The sequence below is a fragment of the Colletotrichum godetiae genome (assembly GCF_030913485.1).
Source record: "Colletotrichum godetiae strain CBS 193.32 chromosome Unknown BDP55scaffold_81, whole genome shotgun sequence".
Taxonomy (NCBI): domain Eukaryota; kingdom Fungi; phylum Ascomycota; class Sordariomycetes; order Glomerellales; family Glomerellaceae; genus Colletotrichum; species Colletotrichum godetiae.
The window spans coordinates 150,010-173,291 of record NW_026851329.1 but is presented as its reverse complement, the minus strand read 5'-3'; the positions used below and the strand labels follow the sequence as shown (position 1 = coordinate 173,291).

The following is a 23,282-nucleotide window of genomic DNA, read 5'->3' as shown; positions in this document are numbered from 1 at the left end:
GTCTTCCCGTGGTTGGGGTTTGCTGGGCATCGGCATCCTGTCCTGTCGGGTCCGTCCCCCCTCACTCACGCGAGCTGCCGAGGGAGGAGGGTTCTCTTGCAGGCCCTGCTGCTGTACAGTTCCTTTCGTGCCCGGGCCCTATGCATCCAGATGGGGGTTCCTATCCTGTCCTGTCCTGTTCTCTACCAGGGGATGGAGCCCGGGATCGGTAGCTGCTGCTGAAGGGGTTTAGTAAGAGGGATTTGTGTCCCGAGGGGCATGTGCCTTCGTTGCCGCCGGTGCTGGCTCGTGGTAGACGTGGAGACCAAGTTCAAACCAACGGGCGCACGATGAATTGGAAAAGGTGAAGAAGTGAACCGGGATGAGCCATGGTTGAGAGCTCTGGAGGCCGCCTGCAGACTGGGTCTCTCTCCATCTCACACGCTATCCGTACGGAGAGAGACCTTACAGAGAGTGAGAGGATGCCAGTTTTGGAGGGGCGCGCGTGATGGGATCGACACTACCTTCCATGGTCCAGCGGGTTTTTCCTCACTCTCTCACTCACTCTCTCTCTCTCTCTCTCACTCACTCTAACTTTGTAATAGTCTCTGTGTGGGGTTTCCCTGGTCAAAGAGACTGAGGGAAATGCCGTTCGTCGTGGTCTACGTCAAACGAGCCAAATTAACAGCGCAAAAAGCTCCGAATTAAGCGCGGCCGAGGAGGGAGCAGCAGTAGCACCGTAGCACAAGCAGACTGCTGTTAGTCTCTTTCCCCTTCAATCCATGGTTTCGGCGCCGACCTCCAGAGTGAATGGCAAGCAGCCTACCCTGGCTTACAGGATTTTTGTCTGCCCAGTGCATTTGTTACAGTGATGAACGGGCACAGCCCCAGGCCCCAGAGTGCTGTCGGCACCGGCACATTCAGAGTAGCGGTGATTTGTACTGATTGGAGACTTTTGGTGTGTCGATCGCCGGGCAAAGACCAGATTGGGGGGTGTGTTTCTTGAGCGGCCGTTTTGGATCTGCTCGTTTTCGTCTTTTCTTTGAGGGACTTAGTCATGGAGAGGAAGCATCGCCATCGTCATGTTGTATGGAGTACTGTTGCAGGGCTTCAACGAGAGCAAGAGAAATCGCAGGCGAGTGGCAGTGTAAGTAAAAGTACGTACAAGCTGTAATTTCCAGCTGCTGTTACTCGCAATTCAGTCGGTACGTCCATGGTTTCGCTCTCTATTTCGCGGCCCGAGGTGTCTGGTAGAAAGCACAATAATAGAAGTAAACTAAACAACAAAGAAGAAGGAGACGGCACATGGGAGCAGGCCGATTACAAGCGGCAGACTAACAGACCGCCGAAGAAGCGGGATGGGCTTGTTGACGATGCGGCATTACCGCTTCTTACGCAGTAGAGCGCAACAATAAGCATCGACGGATCATGGCAAAGACTGGAGGGAGCAGCAACGGCGACGGCAATGTGTGGCGGTGGCCGCGGCACTGAGTTAGATTGACGCGGCTTTCTCCAAATGTTTCTCCAAAAAAAAAAAAAAAAAAAAAAAAAAAAAAAGTCGGTACATGCCGACTTCAAAGTTCCTTATTCTACAGAGCACACAGCAAGATTGATGACTGGCATGAGGGCGCCGGCGAAAGGGCCGGGTTTCTTTGGTGGGTGGTCTTCCGGCGGCTGTGGAGTCTCACAAAGATGAGTTCGTGAAGAAGCAAATGAGTATCCGTAATCCCTCAGCTATCCTCTTCGAGAGGGAACAAAAAAAAGGCGCACAATAGAGATGACGAGGGAAAAACAAAGGATAGCGTAGCTCGAGCTGGACTGGAGCTGCCTTCTGAATACTCTCCGATTGGTAAATGACGCGGCGTGGGATGGCGACCTTGAGCAGGCGAAATTGGGGGTGAAGACTGGATTCGGCATGCGTCTCGTCTAGCTTCCCCCAGCTTTTTTTCTGTGTAACCACAGAGCTCTCTGATGCATTGGAATGTTGGATGACACTTTGAAAGCAGCGACTGGCGCAGCCTGCAAGGCAAGTCAGAGGAATCACCTAGACGAAAGAGCAAAAATGCAGCCAGCAGCACCTCTGGATGTGGGCATCCCGGACGCGGGCACCGCTAACTGCTTGCAGCAAACCGAGACCTGAACTCTTGCTCCACACTCACAACTCACATTGCAGCGGCGGTCAGCTCGCTCCTGTGCCTGGCTCCAGTCCCCCGTGGTGGGTGTTGCTGGTGATGGATGGGGGTGGTGTTTGTTGTTGTTGGAGAAACGGTGAAAAAAGCATGTCGAGAGCACTTGCACCAGAGAGGGAATGGATTGTGGCAGTGCCAGCGCCTATCGGGTCTCCTCCGCTCCTCCATGTCGTTCTCCTCCGTGTTCCCCTTCTCCTTTGCAGCAGTGTCTACTCTGCATTCTCGTGTGAACCTGTGAGCCAGTCGTGGGAGGCAGACAATAATCAGGAAAGGAAACTATTAGCGGGACCAATTCTTTCATTCTCTGCCTTCAACCTGTGTACTTCGGCTGGAGCAGCAGAGCTGGATTCAAGCTAAGCTACCTTGGCTGAGAGGATCTCAAATGGACGGATGGATCGATGGGGCGGCCAGTGGGATGAGTGCAAAAACCAGATGCAGGGCTGTAGGGGAGGGGGGAGACGGTAACGGGTTCTGCGGGCAAGGGAAGGGAGGGGCGTGAACGAGAAGGGGGTGGGTAGGGGACCATCGGAGGGTAAGGGGAGCTTTTCTGTGTGTCTCAGTGAGTCTTGTCATGGACTCGTTCCTCTGGGAGAGATGATGGAGGTCGAGAGAGGGAAGAACAAGAGAGCAGAGACGGGAACAAGAACAAGATCAGAGGATGGATCATGGACCAGAAAGCACATGGGTGCGGGAGCCCTCTTCCTCCTCCTCCTCCTCCTCCTCCTCCACACAACCTCCACAGCCCGCACCAAAGCCAAGCCAAGTAATAAGTGGTCAGCATCGCCAACCTGGTCAAGCATCTCTGGTATCCATACTCCGTAGACAGTTACACTACCGAGTACGGAGTAGGTGTCTAGCAAGACAGGAAGGGCTAAGGCAAGGTAGAGGACGGGTATCGAGCGTGGTGCCGCGAGCACGGGGCAAGATGCGCCAAAACCTTGATTGGTTGTCACTGGCAAAGTCCTCTGAGAGCCTCCCTTGCGCCAAGAGATACTTGGATATCCAACTCTCAAGACTTCACCAACGTGTAATTTCGCATCAACGCCTCCAACCCTTTCTATGAGCGATTTATCACCCTCAATACTTGCAACCCTTTTTTACTTTGAACCAGGTCGGGTGTTTACCTACCATAGCCGTGCCTTGTCTCTCTCTCTCTCTCTCTCTCTGTCAGTCTCTGCCGCTGCTCCCATTTTTATTTTTATTTTATTTCAATTTTCTTCTTCTCTCGTTCTAAACGCCCTCCCCCCAAGCCAACCACCACACACACCCCCGTCCACCCATTTCGTCTCCTCCAAAGCGCAACCGAGCCTCCTGAGTCCTGCCCCCCTTGGTGCGGCCGCACGCAACGTTGTTTCTGTGACACGCCTCTCGCTCTTGATTTGGACACCTTTTATTTTTATTTTATTTTTTCATTTTTTTTGCTTGCTGGCCCTGCTCATTTCAAAACAGCCCGGCCTGGCTTAGCCGCGCCGGAGCAAAAAGTCTCGCGCATGAGGGCATGAGATTCCCGTCCTTTCTGTCAGACTTGTCGGCCACAGTACGCTCGGCACGTTGGATTCCCCGTGCCATTTCACCGCCTCCTGGCGCCGTAGATACAACCAGCCGTCCAACCTCCATCCTTCTTCGCACGTCGCCCGTCTCCCGTCGGCCATGGTCGTTGTGTCGTCGTCTAGGTAGTAAGGATAGCTGCTGATGTTGCCTATAACGGTCAGGTCTTGGCCTTCAGGCCTTGTTCCTGTTTGTCATTGCTCACCACCTTCGTCCTCATCGCCCATGCCTTGTCGTGTCTCTTGTATCGTCTGGCCTGTCTGATCTGGGGAACGCGACTTTGAACTTGCACCCCCATTCCCTCCTTCTTTCTTGACTATACGCCCTGCCCATCCCATCCACCTGCTCGGGAGTCAGAAAAAAAGCCGCTCGCTTGGTGTTTCCCGTCCTCCTCCCCTCCCTTTCCTGCGCCCAAAACAGGCTCATATTGTGTTCCTCTTACTTGACACCATCCCAAGTCGATCCAAGTCAAGCAAAGCGTCGAGTCCCAGCCCATGCCATGTGATGGAATAATGCGGATGCCGCAATTTCCGCAAGGGCGGTGCGGCGTGTACAGTACCGTACCTTTTGGGAGCTGTTGATTGTCTCTCGTAAACATTTGCATACACAGATGCCAAGAGCTCGTGATAGACGTGAGGGTTAAGACGGATACCCTCTTCTGGACTTCCCATCCATGCTCTCGTCTCGTGGCCCTGCCGTGTCCATTTCTTATATAAGTCCCTGGAGGTTTTGCAGGACGTTGCAGTGCAGATCTGCTCACAGACTCGCTCACTTCTCACTTCTCTCCCTTCTCTCCCTCTCCTCTCTGAGTGAGGCCTCCCTCCTGTTGTTGTTACTCTGAGCTGTCCTAACAACCCGGAAAACCCTATTCTACCCTACCCTTATTCTTATCTTGAAATCACGTTACACCAAAAAAGTTGACAGTCCAAAAAAGACCGCATAGAAAAAAAATGGACGACGAGGTTGAGCTCAAACACCAAAAGGAGGCGGCTGGTGACCGTATTCGCTGGGACGCCGACGAGGAGGCCGGCAGGAAGGCTCACCGCTCTAATGCTGGCCCGGCTCTTCATCATGCCCGGTCAAACACGTCAATGTCTATACACTCGGTCCGGTCGAGACGCAACTCCATCGACGCTGCCGCTGAGCTTCCCATCCAGTACCGCACGGTGTAAGTGTGGAAACATGCGACTTTGAAAGAAAAGAAAAACATGACAAGAAATGCCTCATCAACATCTTTCCCTCGGCTAACAACACTCTTCGCAAAGTTCTTTTGAGATTGAAGAGTACAAGTCAAAAACCGAAGCCGTCAAGAAGGCCAAAAATGTCGCAACAGGTTCGTAAAGTCATCTAACAAGCCTCTTCTTGTTCTGTTGTGTTTCGAAAACAGAGTGAACTACAGCGACTAATACCATCTGCACTTTCTGCAGAACTCTCGGAACTTGAATGGCACACCCTCTCCGTCGACGAGGTCCTCAGACGTCAGTCGTCTTCCCTCGCAGACGGCCTCTCTCCGGACCAGATCCAGCGCCGCACAGCACACTATGGCAAGAACGCGCCCTCTCCCGCCCCGACAAATCACACGAAACGCATCCTCGGATACTTCTTCAAGGGCTTTGGTACTGTCCTCCTCGTGGCTTCCATCCTCGTCTTCATCGCGTGGAAGCCCCTGGGAAGCCCGCCCGCCGTGGCTAACCTGGCGCTGGCCATCGTGCTGCTCGCCGTGTTCTTCATCCAGGCTGCCTTTAACATGTGGCAGGACTGGTCCTCTTCCAGGGTGATGAATTCCATCAAGACTATGCTGCCTGAGAACTGCATGGTTATCCGTGACGGCAACCAGGTTGAGCTCATGGCTGAGAACATCGTTCCTGGTGATATCCTCATTGTCAAGTCGGGCAACAAATTGCCAGCCGATGTACGTTTCATCAAGGTCTCTTCTGATGCAAAGTTTGACAGAGCTATCTTGACTGGTACGTTGTTTTCTATTTATATTTTGCATCCAATTAGGCACCCCTGATCCATAACGTTGATCCTATTCCAGTGTTGGATTTGATCACTGACAAGGTACAAAACAACAGGAGAGTCCGTACCTTTGCCTGCTGCTGTCGATTCGACCGATAACAACTACCTCGAGACTCGATGCATCGGTCTTCAGGGCACACATTGTGTCTCTGGCACTTGCACTGGTATTGTCGTGGCCACCGGCGACAATACCATTTTCGGACGCATCGCTAAGCTGACCAACGAGCCCAAAAAGGGGTTGACGACTTTGGAACGCGAGGTTTTGCACTTTGTGCTGATCATCTGCTCCATCATGTTCCTCATGATTGTGCTTGTCTTGATTGTTTGGTATGCCATCAAGCCAGATCCACGTATAATCAGGGGTCAAATGCTAACTGTTAATTCTTTACGAACAGGGGTACATGGCTTAGGAAACAGTATCCTAACTGGATCAACGTTCCCAACTTGATCATCTCTTGCGTCTCTGTCGCCGTGGCTTTCATTCCCGAGGGTCTGCCCGTTGCTCTGACGGCAAGCATGACCATCAGCGCCAACATGATGCGGAAGAATAAGATTCTGTGCAAGTCGCTCAAGACTGTCGAAACACTTGGATCCGTCTCGATTATCTGTTCCGACAAGACGGGTACACTCACTCAGGTAAGTTGCACTGTTATTCATACTTCATCTACTATAGTCCAGAGACTGACCAATCACCTTGCAGAACAAGATGATCGTTACAGAGTGTGCCATCGGTACCATGAAGATGACGGCCGACGGTGCCCGGGACAAGATCGCAGTCGACCGACACAACCACCCCAATAACAACTCGTTGGAGCAGCTTCGTGCGCTGGCTGGTCTCTGCAACGCTGGTCAGTTCGATGCCGCAACCGTTCGCTTGCCGCTCCACGAGCGCGTCATCCACGGTGATGCTACGGACCAGGCCATCCTGCGCTTCTCCGAGAGCCTGGGTCAGACCGCCGAGCTGCGCCGCTGCTGGCAGACAAAGTACGAGCTTGCCTTCAACAGCAAGAACAAGTACATGATTCGGGTCCTCGGCATGTCACACCCCGACGGGCTCTCCCTTGCTTTGCCTTCTGACACTGCTTCGGTGTTCCAGCCTGGCGATGTGTAAGTCTCCATCTTGAACATGATTTCAAAGGAAGAACATTATCTAACACAGCAACTAATCTAGTTTGTTGACCATCAAGGGTGCTCCTGATGTGCTCATGCCAAGATTGAGCAACTACGTCAATCCTGCCGGATACACTACTTCTCTGGATCCTTCAACCCGTGCATCTATCGAGCAGATTAAGGATGATTGGTCGGCCCAGGGACGTCGTGTGCTATTGCTCGCTCGCAAAGCCATCTCAAGATCTGCCCTCAAGGGCCACCCGTCTGACAGCGCCTACGAGATGGAAATCAACAACCAGGCGAAATCCGGTCTTACGCTCGTCGGTCTTGTCGGAATCGTCGATCCTCCCCGTCCCGAAATTCCCGAGGTTATGAACACACTTCGCGGCGCAGGCATCCGCATCTTCATGGTAAGCTGCTCCCGATAATCTATTGGACCTCTAGATCACGCAGAAGACTGACTAAATACAGGTTACCGGTGACTTTGCTCTCACTGCCCAGGCCATCGCAGCCGAATGCAACATCATCAGTGTTCCGCGCTCGCAAGTCGACGACATTTCTGCTCTCCAACGCATCAACCACGTCGACCCCTCGATCAAACACATCGTGGACGACCTCGAGTCCTCCCCGCGTCAAGCCCTCGTTCTCTCCGGGCCCGAGTTGATGACCCTCAGCGAAGAGCAGTGGGATCAGCTTGCTCAATACCAGGAAATCGTCTTCGCTCGCACGACGCCAGAGCAGAAGCTCCGCATCGTCCGCGAACTGCAATCCCGTCACGAGATCGTAGGCATGACCGGTGACGGCGTCAACGACGCACCCTCACTGCGCGCCGCTGACGTCGGCATCGCATTGGGTTCCGGAAGCGACATCGCCATTGAGGCCGCCGACATGGTTCTGCTTGATTCCTTCTCCAGCGTCGTCGAGGCCCTGCGGTATGGACGCATGATGTTCGACAACCTTAAGAAGACCGTCGCCTACCTCCTCCCTGCTGGTAGTTTCTCCGAGTTCTGGCCCGTCATGACCAACGTCCTCTTCGGCATCCCCCAGATCCTCAGCAGTTTCCTCATGATCATCATCTGTCTCTTCACTGACGCTGCTGCGGCCATTGCCATGGCCTACGAGGCGCCCGAGGCCGATGTGCTTCTTCGCAAGCCCCGTGTGCCTGGAAAGGACCGCCTCGTCGACTGGCAACTTGTCGTGCAGTCCTACGGTCTTGTGGGTGTTTTGGAGACTTTGTCTTCGTTCGCCATGTCCTACTGGTACCTGGAGCGCAACGGCATCAAGTTTAGCGACATTTGGTTTTCCTTTGGCAACTTGCCTTCATCTATCGACCCGGACTACTACCAGCAGAAACTTAACGTCGCAAGCTCAATCTACTTTGTCAACCTCGTCGTCATGCAGTGGTTCAACCTCCTGGCCATCCGCACCCGGCGGCTGTCGCTGTTCCAGCACCCGCCCATCGGTAACAAGCGCACACAGAACCTCTACCTCTTCCCCGCCATAATCTTTGCGCTCTTGATGGCCATCTTCTGGCTGTACGTTCCCGAGTTCCAGACGACGCTCGCTACGGCCCCTGTCCCTGTCGAGTACTGGTTTCTGCCGATGACTTTTGGTCTGGGTATTCTTCTCATTGACGAAGCGAGAAAATTTGCTGTGCGAAAGTGTCCTGCGGGCATTATTGCCAAGTGTGCATGGTAGATGTAGATACCGGCGTTGGATTTGGGGATCGTGTACTGCAAAGAAAATACCCCAGGGCGCAAGGACTTTTCTAATGGGAGTAAAGGGGATGACATAGTGTTCTTTTCTTTCTCATAGCAAGCGAGCCAGCGTTGACTCTGCGAGCAAATCTAACCATTCTATTTCAATTGCATTTGACTTGAAGTTTTGCATTAGCCTAAGATTCCCATTCCCATCGACCAACGTGCAATGTTTGGAACATTATTCGCACATCTTTTGTCCATTGACTTGAGTTGTGAGCCCGAACGTCATACGAGATAATTCCGGCCGTCGTTGTCACGGTGCTGCCCGAGATGTAGTGATTGTCTCTAATTCCACCCATTCAAGTTTTTCTTAACATGAGATTATATTTGGCCTATCTGGCCAACCAATTGTAAGTCTTACCGTTCATGTACGTGAATCAACTTGTCAAACTTCGTCCATCTGTAGACGATTCAAGCTTCTCTCCTTGATCATCGGAAATGGGCATCCATAGCTTACCCAGTTCAAAGAGCACTTATTCATGGATCTACAGGGCGGGTTGCTTAAAAGGTCCAGGCTAGGACACTGGATATCACTCGTCTTCCTCGTACCAATGGATGCCGAGTTGCTCAAAATACCATGCGATCTAGTCTATGAGAAGGGGAATGGCATTTTTCTTGCATTACCTAGCGCGATTCGGGTCGATTAGGATCCAAGACAAGCTGTGGTGTTATTTGCAATTGAGTTCTGTCCTGCCTATTTCCAGAAAGAAAGTTTGTCTTAACGGTGGTAGTCGATGAAAAAGCTCCTCTAGATACTCCGGGATTTCTTGCGTTTCGAATAGGTCAGACCCGTCAATGGCCTTCGAAGGTCCATCAATCCCGTGATAGTCGAGGCCGTGCGGCTCTAAGCTGAGTAGAGTTCAGGCCTCAAGCCGAAATCTTCCGAATAATTCTAGGAAAACATCACGTTTGATGACCTCCAGCCTCCGCGCGGCCGCAAATGACAATGCGTCGCTAGCTGGGACTTTGGATCTTGGAGTACAAGCTACTACCGCTTCTGGAAAGGCTGCCTTTCGAACCGAGCGACCCCGACCTTGGCATACGGCGCCGATCTATAGGCGTTCTTGGCGACGCATGCCTGGCACGCCTGGGCGACTGGGATGAGGTAGATGGCGTAGAAGTAATACGGACATTGGTGCCGCGCTGTCGAACCAGCGTGAATCTTTCTAATCGGCATTTACGAGCGTGCTGTTCTGATGAGGTTTCGTACAGCACGCGCCAGGTAACGTCAGCACTAAGTCAATCCTTCGATAGTGACAACTCCTACGATCTCCCGCGTACGGACAAAAGGACTTCCTATGACTGGTTATCGAGCAGACTCGAACGGTAAAAAGTGTATGCGAAAGTACCTCCTATGGCCGTTAATCAAGTAGATTCAGCCAGTGACAAACTAAGTCTGGCAACCCCAGATGCAGCAAGGATGCGATGAAAGAAATATAAAGCCATCGTCAATGCACTCTGGGGTTTTCTAGCTTGCAACACAGGCCCCAGAACTATTTGAAACCCCACGCCACCGCCCGGATGAAGTCTCCGAGTTTATTTCGTGCTGCCTTCAACCCATTCGAGGCGCCCAACGACACGGCAGGAAACCTGCAGGGAACTGGATTCCGACCCACAATGATGGATTCAAGTTGGACACACATCAACGACGGCTGGAACGCGGCAGAGCTGCTCTTTGAGAAGCACCACGTCTTTCTCGAAATCTTCTGGATCTCGAGCACGTACCTGCGTTTTCTAGTGCCAAGTTGGAGGAAAGTTTCGACGCCGACTCATGCAAAGTATACAGCGCTGCCCTGGATTCCTCTAATGATCCATGTCATCCTCGGAACCATCGAGCTGGCCCGATACTATTATCCTCTTGTGGTCACCGGTGAACCTCCCGTGCCAAACCTGATTGACCTCGTTCTTGGACTGGCCTTCTCGGCCGGAAGCTTCCATCTAGCTGCGTATGTCCGCGAGGGGAACATCCCCTTCATCAGAACCACATTCCAGGCAACCGCTCTGCAGCGAGCGCTTGCCTCCACGTTGGGGTACGTGCATGGTGACGCGCAGTGGCACCGAGCGTCCGTCAAACTGCTGAACAACTTCACCTGGGTCCGGTGGCTCCTCGCGTTCGGGAAGCATTTCCAGGGATTCCGAACGTATGGGGACAGCTTCACGGCCAGCGTGGTCATGGCTCACCCGCTTTCTTTGTGGGAGGGAGACTACCCCGCGGGGATTCCTCTCTACGCCTCCATCGTGCTCATGTTGCTGGCCGTCGACAAGTGGGCATCACGAAAACTAGACGGAAAGTGAGTTGCGCTAGAAGACCGGACGATCCAATACCGCCGTCCAAAATTGTGGTTTTTGGGCTGACCTGAACGTCACAGACCAGGGTTCGTCCCCCGCGTTCTCGCGCAATCCGGACTTGTCACCGTGAAGAATGGTTATTTCGAAACGTCGACGTCTGGGGAAAAGCTGGAGTAGTTTGGGTTGTGCGAACATGCGTGTTGGAGGTTGGAGAAGGAAACTTTCTGGGCACGTCACGGATTCCGCGAGAAGTTTTGCTTTCGGCTGCGCACATTACAGATACACGCTTAGAATTGTCGCGGAACAAGGTGGAACCATGGCTCACAATTGACACATTGTTTACAGTCACATCAGAATGATTACTTACTATCAGGATTCAACGTTTCAAGTTTTCCGACTCTTGGCTGCTCCTTATTGAGTAACGTGGTCGTAAAGAGTTTGCAAATGAGTATTGGCAAAACAGTCACAAGAGAGCCGCAACCGCAGGAACCAATGTGGACTCGGTAAACCTCCGAGGCGCGGATGGATCACCGCATCTCGCATGCAGGTTACGGACCCAATCCCAAGTGCCGCAGCTAGTGGTCATACACCTGCATTGGGCAAAGCTCGCCGTGAAAAGGGAGAGCGAAGCCGATCGGCTCGTCGCATTCGTAGCGAGTGCCGTCAGCCGCCAGGGTCCGGCCGGCGAGGTGAAGAACACGAGGGCTGTCCTGAGACTTATATGCTTCCAAGATTCCAGCCCCTTTCCACGCACAAGAATGATGAGATCTGATCGAAGAGGGAAAGGAACGGGCGCGGGCCTTATGCCGGCCTTATGCCGCTCATTAATTGCGCGCCTTCTAGAAGGCGATAGCGTGTCTTACTAAGTTACGCCGTGCATTACGCCGTCGTCACTATCCCCGTTCGCGCCGTGTTCTCAACGCCGCGAGTCAGCCAGCCGTTCGTGACGTGGGGGTCTTTTCGGTTCGAACATCCACTGATAGTGGTCCTTTTGGTCAACTCTTGGCCTACGTTGGGGCCTTGGCATCGCCTGCTGCCGTCTTGGCTGCTGTTGCTTAATTTTCGCCGCATTGCATGGCATTGTTATCAGTGCTGGGCGGATCATCTTCAACGGTTCGACCGTTCAACGACACTTCAACAGATGCGCCGTGTGTTTCTAGGTGGAACCTTTTCCCACAATCCATACGCCGAACCATCCATTGCATCCGTAGTCTTCTAAGGCCTGCATCTAAGCTCGTACGACCAAGCTTTGGCTTTTTCTGCCCCCTCCTTAGCCGCCATGAACCAAAGGCCGGTTCCGCAGCCTGCTTGCTGGATGGTGGGAGGGATTTAAGCAGCAAGGCGGGACCTGGGAGGGTCGTCATGAGCGAAGGCGGCGAATAGGTGGAACGACAATTCGTCTGAGCGTCTCCACGGGGGAGGTGTGATGAAGCTATCGCCTTCAGGGAAACGGGACGGGTGTGGCTGGCTCGGTCGACTTCCGTCCTAGCCCTGGCCGACTCAACCGGGCCACGCACAACGGAGCGTAGTCGGCATTGACGACAGAGGAAGGCCCGCCGCCGCCCGTACGAAAACTTCTTAGCTTTGGCTCACCTTACGCTGGTCTACTCCGTCCTGCTCCGTACGCTAGATACCTTGTCGAGCACTCCCCAGGCCCGCCATGGCCATCTCCCCTCTCCTTCTTTTCTCCATCTTTTACTCGCAGCCTCTCCACATTGCTGACCCTTACCTCAACGGAGAAGCAAGCTCGTTTGGAGTTTGGATTATGAATCTGCCTTTGCGGTCAGAATCCCGCGGGGTCTCCGCAGACTTTCCCCACAAGGGACAGTCACATTGAGATGAACGCGGTCCGCTAGGTGAAATTCCTTAAGAGTGAGGTCGCCTCGCCTCTCTGTCGTGGGCTCTTAGTCTGGTTCTCTATCCCATCCTCGTCGACTGTCTGTTCTCATTCCTACCGTGCGGACATACAATCAGGCTGAAGCGTCACCCGTCACCTGAAGAATTCGGATCACAGCCGTGCGCACACACATCAGTCCCAACAATGGGTGCGAACTACTTCGGCCAAACGGGCAATGCCCTGAGTGTTCTCCAGATCGCTCTGGTCGTCTGCCCGGCTTTCATCCTCTTCGGATACAACCAGGCTGGCCTCGGTGGTCTCCTCACCACTGAGGATTGGGTCAAGACCTTCCCTCAGATCGATACCGTCAACACCACCGGCGAGACCAAGAACGCCAACTCAACCCTCCAGGGTTTCGTCGTTGCTACCTTCACCATCGGTGCTCTCTTTGGCTCTCTCTCGTGCTCCTGGTCCGGAAACGCTTTCGGACGTCGCAACGTCATCTTCTTTGCTGGTGTCTGCACTCTCATCGGAGAGATCCTCGAGTGCGCTTCCTTCCACCTGGCCCAGCTTATCGTCGGCCGTCTCATCGTCGGTTTCGGAGTCGGTCAACTCAGTTCTATTGTGCCCGTGTGGCAGAGTGAGACCTCCGGCGCCGCGAACCGTGGTCGCCAGGTTGTCCTCACTGGTCTCTTCACTTGCGTCGGTTATGTCTTGGAGAGCTGGATCAACCTTGGCTTCTGGGAGTTCAAGACTGGCCCCGTCACCTGGCGTCCCCCTATTGCCATTGCCATCCTCTTCTCCTTGATGTTGATGGGCAGCATCTACTTCCTTCCTGAGTCTCCCAGATGGCTCGTAATGAAGGCCCGATCTGCCGAGGCCCGTTCTATCATCGCCGCTTTCCGGGGTCTTCCTGAGGACTCCCTCGAAGTCCAGGCCGAGGTTGCTGGCATCGAGCACTCTCTTGAGGAGACTACACAAAACGCCGCCAAGCTCTCCGATATGCTCAAGATGGGCGACGACAAGCTCGCCTACCGATTCGGACTCTGCATTCTGCTCCAGTTCTACCAGCAGATGTCAGGAAGCAACTTGGTGTCAGTCTATGCTCCTATCCTGTTCCAGCAGAACTTGGGCATGGAGCCTGAGCAATCCAAGGCCCTGGCCGGAGGTGCTCTTACCTGGAAGTTCCTCTCGTCGTTCTTGGCCTTCTTCGCCATTGACCGATTCGGTCGCCGTGCTGTCTTCATCTTCAGTGGTTTCGGAATGGCTGCCTGCATGACCTGCCTTGCCATCACGACATCCTTTCCCAAGGACAATCAGGCTGCCCAGATTGCCGCTGGTTGCTTCATCTACCTGTTCAATACCTTCGTACCTATCGGTTTCTTGGGTGCCAACTTCTTGTACTGTACTGAGATTGCGCCCATCCGTCTCCGCATGGCCATGTCTTCCATCTCTACTGCCAACCACTGGCTCTGGTAAGTCGCAACTGCATCTCGCATCTTCTCATCATGACTTCTTACTAACAGTCGCTCAGGAACTTCATCGTCGTCATGGTCACCCCCGTTGCCCTCAACACGATCGGCTACCAATACTACATTGTCTACGCCGTCATCTCGGCCTGCATTCCCGTCAGCGTTTACTTCCTCTTCCCCGAGACTATGGGCCGCAACTTGGAGGAGATCGAGCTTCTGTTCAAGGAGTCTCCTTCTGTGTTTGCTACGGTCAAGTTCGCTAAGAACCGACCCATCGCAATGCCTCAGGAGTTTGAGAGCGACAAGCCATCGCAGAAGGCTGATTACGTTGAGAAGCAGACGGATGACTCTGCGTAATGTAAAATCGAATAATTTGGCGGATGGGAATATGCAGGATGGACATTACAGGAACAGTTCAGCATTAGCAAGCGGAAGTCTCTTTTTCTTAGCGAAATGAATCAAAAGTCATGATCTTGGTATCTGCGGATACCACACCCAAATACTGCTCAACTTGCTATAACTACACGTGAAGCGCCCTATCCCATGGTTACACAGCCATTTCAACCACCCAAAAATGCTCAAAGATGAATAATGAAGAGAGCTGACAGAATGACGAAGCCACTTGGCTGTGGCACTACAGTGGCGCTCTTGGTCCCTTGAACATTGTGGTGTTTTGTTATTCCCGGGTCCACTCGTGAGCGGCACGTTTCCTCCACGGACTCGGGATACCTGGAAGCAAGGCGAATGTAGCTCACCTCGACGCTGACATCTCCCCATCAAGCACGTTTTCAGACGCGTGATAATTAGGTAATGGCTTGTATGGAATTCGAATGCGGGGAAAGTTGTATGTCTCGCACTGCTCAATTGTTTAGGTGACCTTCATTGGCGTTCACTGTGACTGTATCGTTGAAATGATGAGGGGGTGAGCTAGGTAGTGAGAGAGGTAGGTAGTGCTGAGCGCTCATGACGAGAATGAGAGCATCGTGACTGAGTAAACCACGAATGAAGGCCAGTCTCGATGGAATACATTTCGAAAACAAGGAGCTGCAGATACAAAAACTCAATTGAATTTCCCATAAACCTCGTCGCGTCAGATCAGACCAACCATATCAGCGTCTTCATGGGGGAGGATCAATAGTGCTTATCTATGCATATTCAGATGCCATGGATCTTGTGAGATTGCGAGGAGGTCAGACGCGTACCTGTCCGGGCCGCATCTGATAGTGACCGCCAACATTTGTCTGGTCTTACTTGCAGCTACACTAAGCCCCAATCTGGCAGGAAACACAGGCTCAGATGCCTTGAACGTAACATCAACAGGGCTGATAAGCTGGGGTAAGACCACTGTGCCTGTTGGGGTGCCATGCTCCAGTTGGCCATGGGACGATCGAGGCCTCTTCCGCATGTTGGCTGCGCAATATTGATCACCGCGACATCATCCAAGCTTGCAACGGTCAACCTGTCAGCGGCGCGATGCAACAGCAATGCAGCATCTCGTATTCGTCTATGTCTTGGCAGTCGCTGCACCGTCGGGGTGCGATAAGTCGCAAAGCTTATATCGTGCCTTCGCGCTCTCCGAGTAGAAAAGCTCTGGGCGTGTGCATGTAGAATTCCGATTTCAAGACATTTATTTGATCAAGTTCAACGACACGATGCTCGCCTTGATCCTCAAAACCGTACTATCGGCTGCGGCTGTCGTGTCAGCGTGCACCCCTCCGACAGAACCTCTTTCCAACAACATAACCGAGGGCTTCGGAATTCAGATTCAGAATGCTTCAGTTCCCATCATCCACAATCGCTACATCAACTTGTGGTCGGCGGGCGGCGGTGACCAGCATCTCTACTTGAGCCCCGCTGGAGACTCTGCTTTCAACTTGACTCTAGTCAACGGCGTGCTGTCGAGGGGAATCATTCATGCCGTCATCAATGGAGAGGTAAGCTAATCAGTCGAGTTTTGGCATAGGCGTTTCATTGACAGCTCGTAGTACACTGCAGACGACAACACGACCAAGATGTTCATGACGGAGCGCGGAGACCCCAAGGCCTTCTTCCAGCCTGTCTATGGATGCAACCCGGACACGGATGCTGTTCAGGTCGAGTTGGACTTCGTTTCTAGAGCCGCTGTTCCAGGTGGTTTCATCTGCTTCAGAAGTGCGTCTGGAGACAGGCACGAGGCAAGATACTCGCCTCCCGGTAACACAGGTAAGCTTTTCTCTTTCCATTTCTTGAACAACCTTTCTCTCTGAACGGAACGACACCGCTTCTCTCTCTCTCTCTCTCTCTCTCTCCCTCCATCTGCGATATGAGCTCGGAACTGACAGATGCTCTAGTCATCAGAGCAGACCGTCCTTGCTACGAGGTAACGTTGGCTGTGGTTCCTGCTCCGGCAGCGTGAAAAGAGCTGAAGGCAAAGGTGTCAACATTATGAAGAGAAATGAATGCTTCGATCGAACACAAAGAAAGTCTCATTGAGCTGATGGTCCTGAGCTCATAATTTGACTTCATGAAGTACAACAGCGTGATCTTCCCTATTAAATACCTTGATGTAGTGAATTATCACCTTGTGAATCGATGCAAACCTCAGAATGATTAAACAGAAATGCACAAGGTAAAAGTCGCTAAAAGCAATAAATAGGGCGTTATAATAATAAGTCCTAATGACTATCTATTCAGTATTTCTCAGAGGAGAATTGATGCAATACGAAATATGTTTTGTACGTAGAGGGCCAGTGAGCATTTCGCACCTATTAGGAGGCTTGATGTATCATTAACTCACGTGAAACATGCCCGCCGAAAGCGCTGGGGAATCCTTGCCGAGGTCCAACTCGCTTGCCTGACAGCGACGCTCCGACTTGCAAACAACAACTCATCGCCAAATTCGCTTCATCACACAAAAGCCACGCCTCTGCAATTGCTTCTTCCCGCCAGGAGCTGTAATTCATCATGGGTCGAGACCAGAATGTCGAAAACTTACCGCAGACGGTCGCTGAACTAGAAGCCCTCCCTTGGTGTCGGGCACTCCTCACAAGCCCAAGAGTTACAACTTTCATTCCACCATCCCGCGTCCCAGAAAATGTCAATCTACACGACAGATTCTTCGGTAAAACGCTCAACAACTCGACTGGTGTACCGGCTTGCATTAGCTTCCATATCGAGGCCCCGGGTCGATCTCTCATCACAGAACTCTCGTCCCTATTCGCGCTTTCAAGAGGGGTTGATGGCTATCCCAACATCGCGCACGGTGGCATGACTGCAGTGCTCATCGACGAGGTTCTTGGCGTCTTAATTCAGAGGAACATGGACACAGAGCGAGACGACCCGATCTTCAAGATGAACACAGTGACCTCTTCGATGAACATCAAATACCTCAAGCCTATCAAAACGCCAGGTGTTGTGCTAGGAACTGGGCAAATCAAGGAAATTCGTGGGAAGAAGATCGTGCTTAGAGCTGTTCTCAAAGACGCAGATGGTGTGGAGCTGGTGATCTGCGACTCAATATGGATTGGTATCCCTAGAGTAAAGATGTAGCATGACTCTAGAAAGAGTTGGAAAGAACATGTACATACGCCTGCGCCATTCAACATTTGGTCTGCGCACATGCAACTTCCGGCCTACATCGTAATCCACGAGAGTGGCAATTTGGCAGGGCTTCAGGTCTCTAGATGTGATTTCCATATGGTCTTGAGGCAGCTTCAACTTTGAATTTTTGCAAGGCTAACACCTTCAAGATCCCAGGCTTTCAAGCTCTTCAGGTACCGTTCTGTTTGTGTTTCGAACCTACAGGACGGTGTTCACTGACATCGAATCGCGACTCTGCGACAGTTCAAGCCTTCCAAGTAGTATCCAGGATTTCCTTCACGGTCCAAGCCTTAATGTCAGGGAAAATCTGATTAAGAGTCTTCTTTCCAGCAGGAGGGATATCGAAGATCCCGTTCTCAAACCAGAGACCAAATACAGCAGCCATACCCTGGTACGCCTCTTTGGGGAAGAACGCATACGCAGGTATTTGGCTAGGGAGTTCTGTCGCCTGGCCAGCCTTTAGTTTCTCAACGCTGTCATACGCAACATTGAATTTGGTGCCTTGTGATACGGTCAGTAAATTCGAAACGTCTCTAAACTTGCGGATGCAATAAGAGCATACCTTTGGCAGCCTCTGCCAGCTGGATGAATTCATTGAAAGTGACCTTATCACCAACAATGAAAGTGTCAGGCTCCCACTTGTCTAGATCCAGAGCAGCAGCTACAAATTTGCCTACGTCTTGGGTGTGGGTGAAAGCTGAGGGCGTGTTTCCCGATCCTGGGATAGCTGCGGCGTTGCCTGGGATGTCGATAAAGAGAGTAAAGGGACTCATGTTGGAGGGGACAACAGGTGTCGCCCAGTAATCAAGGAAGAAGCCGTTGTGAACGACGGTGTACTCGAGATCCGTCGTCTCCTTCAAGAGGGCGGCAGCGCGAAGTTTGTTTGGAACAGAACCCAACTGCCTGCTTTGTCTTTGTTGATTGTTAGTGTCTGCGTGCAAGTCGGAACATTTCCCATCTGAAGTTTGAACTTACTCCTCGGTGTGAGGGACCCCCCATCCGCTGGAGATCATTCTCTTGGTCGACGTTGATGCATCGGCGGCGCGGATCAGCTCGAACTCGAGGGGAGTTTCACCCGGCGGCGGCATCATGGTGATAGCTGAGATGACCGTATGGACATTGTGCTCCTCCAGAGTTTTGGTTGTGGCTTCCACATCGGCGTAATCAACCACAACAATCGAAGCCCCGAGTTGCTTCTCCAACTCGGGGTTTGCCTTGAGAAATGGGTCAGCACTTATTCAAAAATAATCATCTCTGTTAACGAATCCTACCTTTCTGGCGAGGATCTTGACTGTGTGCTTGCCAGCGGCCACAATTGTCTCGACCAAGGTTCGGCCTACGTTCCCCGTACCTCCAGCGACTGCGATGACTGCCATTTCGGGTGTGGTGGTGTTTCCGAGATGAAAGCCTAGCTTAATGTACTCAAAGTGATCAGGTGGATGGTTGCAGATGAGACTTACTATTGAGTTGCCCTACGACGATGATAGTAACCTTGATGGCAGTGGCTCTTATAGAGGTTTCGTCAACCGCTCTACAGATACATATTTGCAGTATTACCTTGAACACTCCGCTGGTTGCTAGCGGAGTTCGTCGTGGTCTATCCCCTCATGGTCTTGGCGGCGGAAGCAAATAAGGTTTCCTAGGTTTTGTATCCGTAAAGGCGGATTCAATCGACATATGGAATTCTAGTTGTTATCGACTTGGGGGAACCAAGTACGAGATCCTATCCGAACATCTCGGTGACAAATTGCTTCCGTAAAACAATTGAAGGGTCCATAAATCGAGGGAGCAGACTCCTAGGCGCCCAAAGCGGTCCTGTCCCCATACGGAATAGATTACGGAGTACTTGTGGGAAGTTCCCTTTTGCGGCGGCTTGACTGAGTCGGCCATGCGCAGCCTTCTTACCTAACCCTCTTAGCACGGATGCATTTTACTTCCGGAAATTACGTGACCGGGCCAATCATGAAACTACTTTCTCTTCTTCTCTCATCTTTACTGAGAGTTTTCTTGCATTTTGTCCGATCCGATCACGAGATCTTGTTCAGATTCCCAACTTACTTCTCGTTTGCGGACTGCCGGCTGCTATTCGGAGCCGAGGTGTCATTAGCATATAGCAACGCGCCGCCCGGCCGAGTGGGTCGCTCAGTCCGGACGCATTCCCGAAACAGCCGTCCGAATCTCAACTGAACAGTCCGGGGTTGGCGTTCCGGCTTCCCCACACCTCCGCGCAACGGTGTGGCACACAAACATACATGCTTTGCCATGGACGCCATGGATACTGAGTCCGTTCAGAGCGGACGGACCCAAGACAAAGCTTCCCGCATTGCGAAGGTTTGTAAGTCCTTGAAGATGATTCAACAACAAATACTTACACGTGGAAACAAAGGCTTGTCTCCGATGCCAGTCGAAAAAAATCAAGTGCGATGGAAGGAGTCCATCATGTACTCCTTGCGTTAATCGCAGTCAGGAGTGCGTGTACCAGCAGGTACAGAGACGCCGTGGCCCCGGTCGAAGGTATGCTTAAGTTACATGCCATAACCTGCCCACTTACATGCTCTATTTTAATATTAAGTAAACCTCGAAGTTGACATAAGAATGTAGCAAAATGTACATCCAAGCTTTAGAAGAGCGACTATCAAAAATGGAAGCTGTACTCAGTCAAGCTGGGCTTCCGAGGCCAGGGGCACCACCGACCAGAATATCCCCTTCAGAAACTGATGCCGCGTCTGTCTCCGTTTTTGCCGGCCCGGCCATGCCAAACAGCACAGTCCCGATACCGAGCCACCGGCTTGACGCCGCGCAAGCAGCAGCCAGTCACGTTCCATCAGATCATCCAATGGGCGATGAAGTGGTATCGCCGGCGCCTGATTCACGAAGTAGCCAAACACCCGTCCCTCAACCTCGAGAAATCCCCGAACCGCCGTCACAACTATCGGGAAAGATGCCAGTCTTTGCCGTCATTGCGAGCCGTTTGAGAGAGGTCAATTCCGCCTCTTATTGTTCCACGTTCAACAGACAAGTCTTCACCCCTCGACTCGAACGAGAGGAGGCCATCACCATTTTGATGCCCCTCTATGACGACGTAATCAGTAATTACCCGCTTTTGAACTTTCATTACTTTGTCCGCCATTTCGAAACATTACCTCAAGCGGACGACACCTTCAACAGTACCTCAGGTTGGGCATACATAAACGCCGTCATTTCCGTGGGAACGCGTTGGAAGACCATCAACAGTGCGTTCCAGGAAGTCTGTCAACTTGCCTGGCCTTTCTTCAAAAACGCATTTTCTGTTCTGACGGAGTTGATGGTCAAGGGTAGCGACTTGCTGTCGGTACAGGCCATTGTCGCCATGGCAGTTTTCATGCAAGGAACTACATGCACCAGAACAGCGACTCTCCTATCTTCTGCCGCAGTAAGACTGTCTCAAAACATCGGGCTACATCGGCAGCCTTGCACAATGATGTCCATGTGCGCTCAGGATGTTGAGGCACGGAGTCGGGTGTTCTGGGCGGCCTACATACTCGATAAAGAAACAGGTCTCAACCATGGCCTAGATTCGATACAAGACGATGACGACATTGAGACTGAACTGCCTAGCGGTTGGGGAGACGGTGTTGACATATTGAACCTCAGAGCTAAGCTTGCGATGGTAGAATCTTCGATCCGGAGACGATTGTACACGGCAAAAGGACTTCGCCTTACCGATGACGACTTGGTCAAGGCTATTATCGACCTAGATGCTCTTCTTGAGGAATGGAGGTCAAGTATGCCAACAAACCTCCAACCATCATACGAAGCCCCTGCATTAGGGTCAGACATTGCACCAGATAACCTGAATCTGCAGTTGGCCTTTTATAGGTGCACAATGATGGTGCACTGGGCTGCGAGACGACATGACCAATACTCGACCGTAGCTGTTCTCATGGGAACACCCGCTGGGTTCGAAATGCCCTACATTCAGCTGTCCTTTTCGCAGAAGCGATGCCGCATGGCGGCGCACGCGACCTTGGGCCTATTTCGGACTATTTCAACGCCTCAGTACGCAGACCTATGGTAAGCCTCCGCGCTCAAAGGGATCACCCTTGGTCCGAGACACTCAACTCACATCTGCAGGCGAATCTTGTGTTACCCCCTTTGCGCGAGCATCACTCTCTTGACGGATGTGCTCGAGACCCCAGGCTCTGCCCGCGCTCGAGGAGATTTGGCGGCAACGAGAAACTTCGCTCCTTTCCTTCAAAAATTCGAAAAGTCTGAAGGATGCGATTTGAAACGTGTATTGACGGCGTGTGCCATGATGCAGCGAACGGCGCAATACGCTGTCGATGATGCCCAAAACATAATGCGCGCCCAGAATTTGGTCGGCAGCAACGGCGGTGGTGTGTCACTCATACCGGGTTTTAGTCTTAGTGAAGATGCACAGGTGAGACATCAGCTGAATTACAAGCTTAAAGCCACGACCACAGACTAACAATTCTTTTCTTTTGATACTCAGGTTTTGCAATCTTTGCTCGGCACGGCAACACATCCGATGTATCTCGTCCAAGGACTTATGGGAAATTTGCCCAACCGAGACCAGAATCTCACAATGAGGCTTGCGCAACTGCTTGGTACTCCCTTTGAGAGTGGCAAGCCTGGCAGTCCACTCGGATCTCAGCCTTTGCAGCCGGAGACATACGGCTTTGGGTTCGGCCAAGGTCAGGCTGGTAATGACCCGACGGCCAACTGGTCTTGATGCTAGCAGGTTTCGTCTAGGAGCAGACCCATACTGCACGGTTGTACCCTATTTAATGACCGGCATTACACGGATTTAGATGCGCTCGCTTCGAAATACAAAAGGTGCCTGAGAAATCCCGAGACGCTGTCACGTGTGCATCGGGTACTTGAGTTGAGCCAATCTACCAGCGTTCGTTCAAGCAAAGCTCTAATATTTTGGATGGGATTTGAAGCCAAGGGCCCAAGATGTGGCGCGCATGTTTGTCTATGTTCCGCGCCGCAGACTTGCTTGTACGTATGCCCGGATACGAGCCTGATCTTGGAGCTCGGTCTTCTTCTCATCAGTACATCTTCGCTCTTGAGTTGCGTTTCTTGCAAAACAAGGACGCAAAGTTCTCTGTAACTATTAGTAGGCTTGCAATCAATCATCGCTAGATTGCAACAGTCATTTGAGGTAGAATTAAAACAAAGTTGATCAATTCCTTTTAGCACCTAGGTGGATTATCCAGAAGCCAAGTGTATCTGCCAAGTTGTGAGCTGCCGCTAGCCGCCACGGCATCTGGAGGCCGGGGTGTAAGGGCTCCTTCCGTTCAATGTGCCTCATGGTCGAAATCCCATCATTTCTTCGATATCATACAAGAAGTCTTTCCAAGGCGAGCCACAGCCCCTTGGCACACGATGCTGTCCTATGGGAAGGGGAAATGGCCACACAATCTCGGCTTTTTGCCGCCTCGGCTTGACTTGTCTTGAGCCCAATCGCAGGGCAAACGCCGCGTCACCTCAGTTT

The 23,282-nt window shown here is 52.1% G+C and overlaps 8 protein-coding genes across 8 annotated transcripts; 6 read left to right on the top strand and 2 right to left on the bottom strand.

The window, feature by feature from the left end:
- Positions 1 to 2,381: 2,381 nt before the first annotated feature.
- BDP55DRAFT_684056 (uncharacterized protein) lies at positions 2,382 to 2,953 on the bottom strand. The gene has a single exon (XM_060576376.1). It carries the CDS (start codon positions 2,947 to 2,949, stop codon positions 2,725 to 2,727), a length of 225 nt encoding a protein of 74 aa, XP_060422766.1. The 5' UTR covers positions 2,950 to 2,953; the 3' UTR covers positions 2,382 to 2,724.
- Positions 2,954 to 4,469: 1,516 nt separating this feature from the next.
- On the top strand, positions 4,470 to 8,714 carry BDP55DRAFT_684054 (Na+/H+/K+ antiporter P-type ATPase). Its single transcript, XM_060576375.1, has 8 exons — positions 4,470 to 4,884; positions 4,982 to 5,049; positions 5,144 to 5,683; positions 5,792 to 6,062; positions 6,131 to 6,371; positions 6,436 to 6,842; positions 6,907 to 7,255; positions 7,317 to 8,714. Exons 1-8 carry the CDS (start codon positions 4,667 to 4,669, stop codon positions 8,541 to 8,543), a joined length of 3,321 nt encoding a protein of 1,106 aa, XP_060422765.1. The 5' UTR covers positions 4,470 to 4,666; the 3' UTR covers positions 8,544 to 8,714.
- Positions 8,715 to 10,222: 1,508 nt separating this feature from the next.
- On the top strand, positions 10,223 to 11,071 carry BDP55DRAFT_734512 (uncharacterized protein; the record flags this gene model as incomplete). The annotated part of the gene is made up of 2 exons (XM_060580214.1): positions 10,223 to 10,896; positions 10,975 to 11,071. The coding sequence occupies 2 exons, from the start codon at positions 10,223 to 10,225 to the stop codon at positions 11,069 to 11,071; spliced, it is 771 nt and encodes a 256-aa protein (XP_060422764.1).
- A 1,864-nt stretch (positions 11,072 to 12,935) lies between these two features.
- On the top strand, positions 12,936 to 14,560 carry BDP55DRAFT_566123 (general substrate transporter; the record flags this gene model as incomplete). Its single annotated transcript, XM_060570484.1, has 2 exons — positions 12,936 to 14,206; positions 14,266 to 14,560. 2 exons carry the CDS (start codon positions 12,936 to 12,938, stop codon positions 14,558 to 14,560), a joined length of 1,566 nt encoding a protein of 521 aa, XP_060422763.1.
- A 1,017-nt stretch (positions 14,561 to 15,577) lies between these two features.
- Positions 15,578 to 16,869, top strand: BDP55DRAFT_773669 (uncharacterized protein). The gene is made up of 3 exons (XM_060581184.1): positions 15,578 to 16,137; positions 16,189 to 16,405; positions 16,534 to 16,869. The coding sequence occupies exons 1-3, from the start codon at positions 15,856 to 15,858 to the stop codon at positions 16,596 to 16,598; spliced, it is 564 nt and encodes a 187-aa protein (XP_060422762.1). The 5' UTR covers positions 15,578 to 15,855; the 3' UTR covers positions 16,599 to 16,869.
- Positions 16,870 to 17,059: 190 nt separating this feature from the next.
- On the top strand, positions 17,060 to 17,853 carry BDP55DRAFT_684045 (thioesterase superfamily protein). Its single transcript, XM_060576374.1, has one exon. It carries the CDS (start codon positions 17,147 to 17,149, stop codon positions 17,729 to 17,731), a length of 585 nt encoding a protein of 194 aa, XP_060422761.1. The 5' UTR covers positions 17,060 to 17,146; the 3' UTR covers positions 17,732 to 17,853.
- A 173-nt stretch (positions 17,854 to 18,026) lies between these two features.
- On the bottom strand, positions 18,027 to 19,158 carry BDP55DRAFT_566065 (uncharacterized protein; the record flags this gene model as incomplete). Its single annotated transcript, XM_060570477.1, has 4 exons — positions 18,027 to 18,283; positions 18,345 to 18,694; positions 18,758 to 18,996; positions 19,054 to 19,158. 4 exons carry the CDS (start codon positions 19,156 to 19,158, stop codon positions 18,027 to 18,029), a joined length of 951 nt encoding a protein of 316 aa, XP_060422760.1.
- A 625-nt stretch (positions 19,159 to 19,783) lies between these two features.
- On the top strand, positions 19,784 to 22,972 carry BDP55DRAFT_622750 (uncharacterized protein). Its single transcript, XM_060571375.1, has 5 exons — positions 19,784 to 20,113; positions 20,169 to 20,296; positions 20,384 to 21,835; positions 21,896 to 22,202; positions 22,275 to 22,972. The coding sequence occupies exons 1-5, from the start codon at positions 20,045 to 20,047 to the stop codon at positions 22,512 to 22,514; spliced, it is 2,196 nt and encodes a 731-aa protein (XP_060422759.1). The 5' UTR covers positions 19,784 to 20,044; the 3' UTR covers positions 22,515 to 22,972.
- Positions 22,973 to 23,282: the final 310 nt, after the last annotated feature.

What these genes read in the sequence shown, in the direction of transcription:
- BDP55DRAFT_684056 (XM_060576376.1), bottom strand. Translation starts at nt 2,949, where the DNA reads ATGCTGACCACTTATTACTTGGCTTGGCTTTGGTGCGGGCTGTGGAGG.
- BDP55DRAFT_684054 (XM_060576375.1), top strand. Translation starts at nt 4,667, where the DNA reads ATGGACGACGAGGTTGAGCTCAAACACCAAAAGGAGGCGGCTGGTGAC. An exon ending in GGCCAAAAATGTCGCAACAG is followed by an intron (nt 5,050 to 5,143) that starts GTTCGTAAAGTC and finishes CACTTTCTGCAG; the next exon opens with AACTCTCGGAACTTGAATGG. An exon ending in TGACAGAGCTATCTTGACTG is followed by an intron (nt 5,684 to 5,791) that starts GTACGTTGTTTT and finishes ACAAAACAACAG; the next exon opens with GAGAGTCCGTACCTTTGCCT.
- BDP55DRAFT_773669 (XM_060581184.1), top strand. Translation starts at nt 15,856, where the DNA reads ATGCTCGCCTTGATCCTCAAAACCGTACTATCGGCTGCGGCTGTCGTG. An exon ending in ATGCCGTCATCAATGGAGAG is followed by an intron (nt 16,138 to 16,188) that starts GTAAGCTAATCA and finishes GACAGCTCGTAG; the next exon opens with TACACTGCAGACGACAACAC. An exon ending in CTCGCCTCCCGGTAACACAG is followed by an intron (nt 16,406 to 16,533) that starts GTAAGCTTTTCT and finishes CAGATGCTCTAG; the next exon opens with TCATCAGAGCAGACCGTCCT.
- BDP55DRAFT_684045 (XM_060576374.1), top strand. Translation starts at nt 17,147, where the DNA reads ATGGGTCGAGACCAGAATGTCGAAAACTTACCGCAGACGGTCGCTGAA.
- BDP55DRAFT_622750 (XM_060571375.1), top strand. Translation starts at nt 20,045, where the DNA reads ATGGACGCCATGGATACTGAGTCCGTTCAGAGCGGACGGACCCAAGAC. An exon ending in CGCCGTGGCCCCGGTCGAAG is followed by an intron (nt 20,297 to 20,383) that starts GTATGCTTAAGT and finishes ATAAGAATGTAG; the next exon opens with CAAAATGTACATCCAAGCTT. An exon ending in GTCTTAGTGAAGATGCACAG is followed by an intron (nt 22,203 to 22,274) that starts GTGAGACATCAG and finishes TTTGATACTCAG; the next exon opens with GTTTTGCAATCTTTGCTCGG.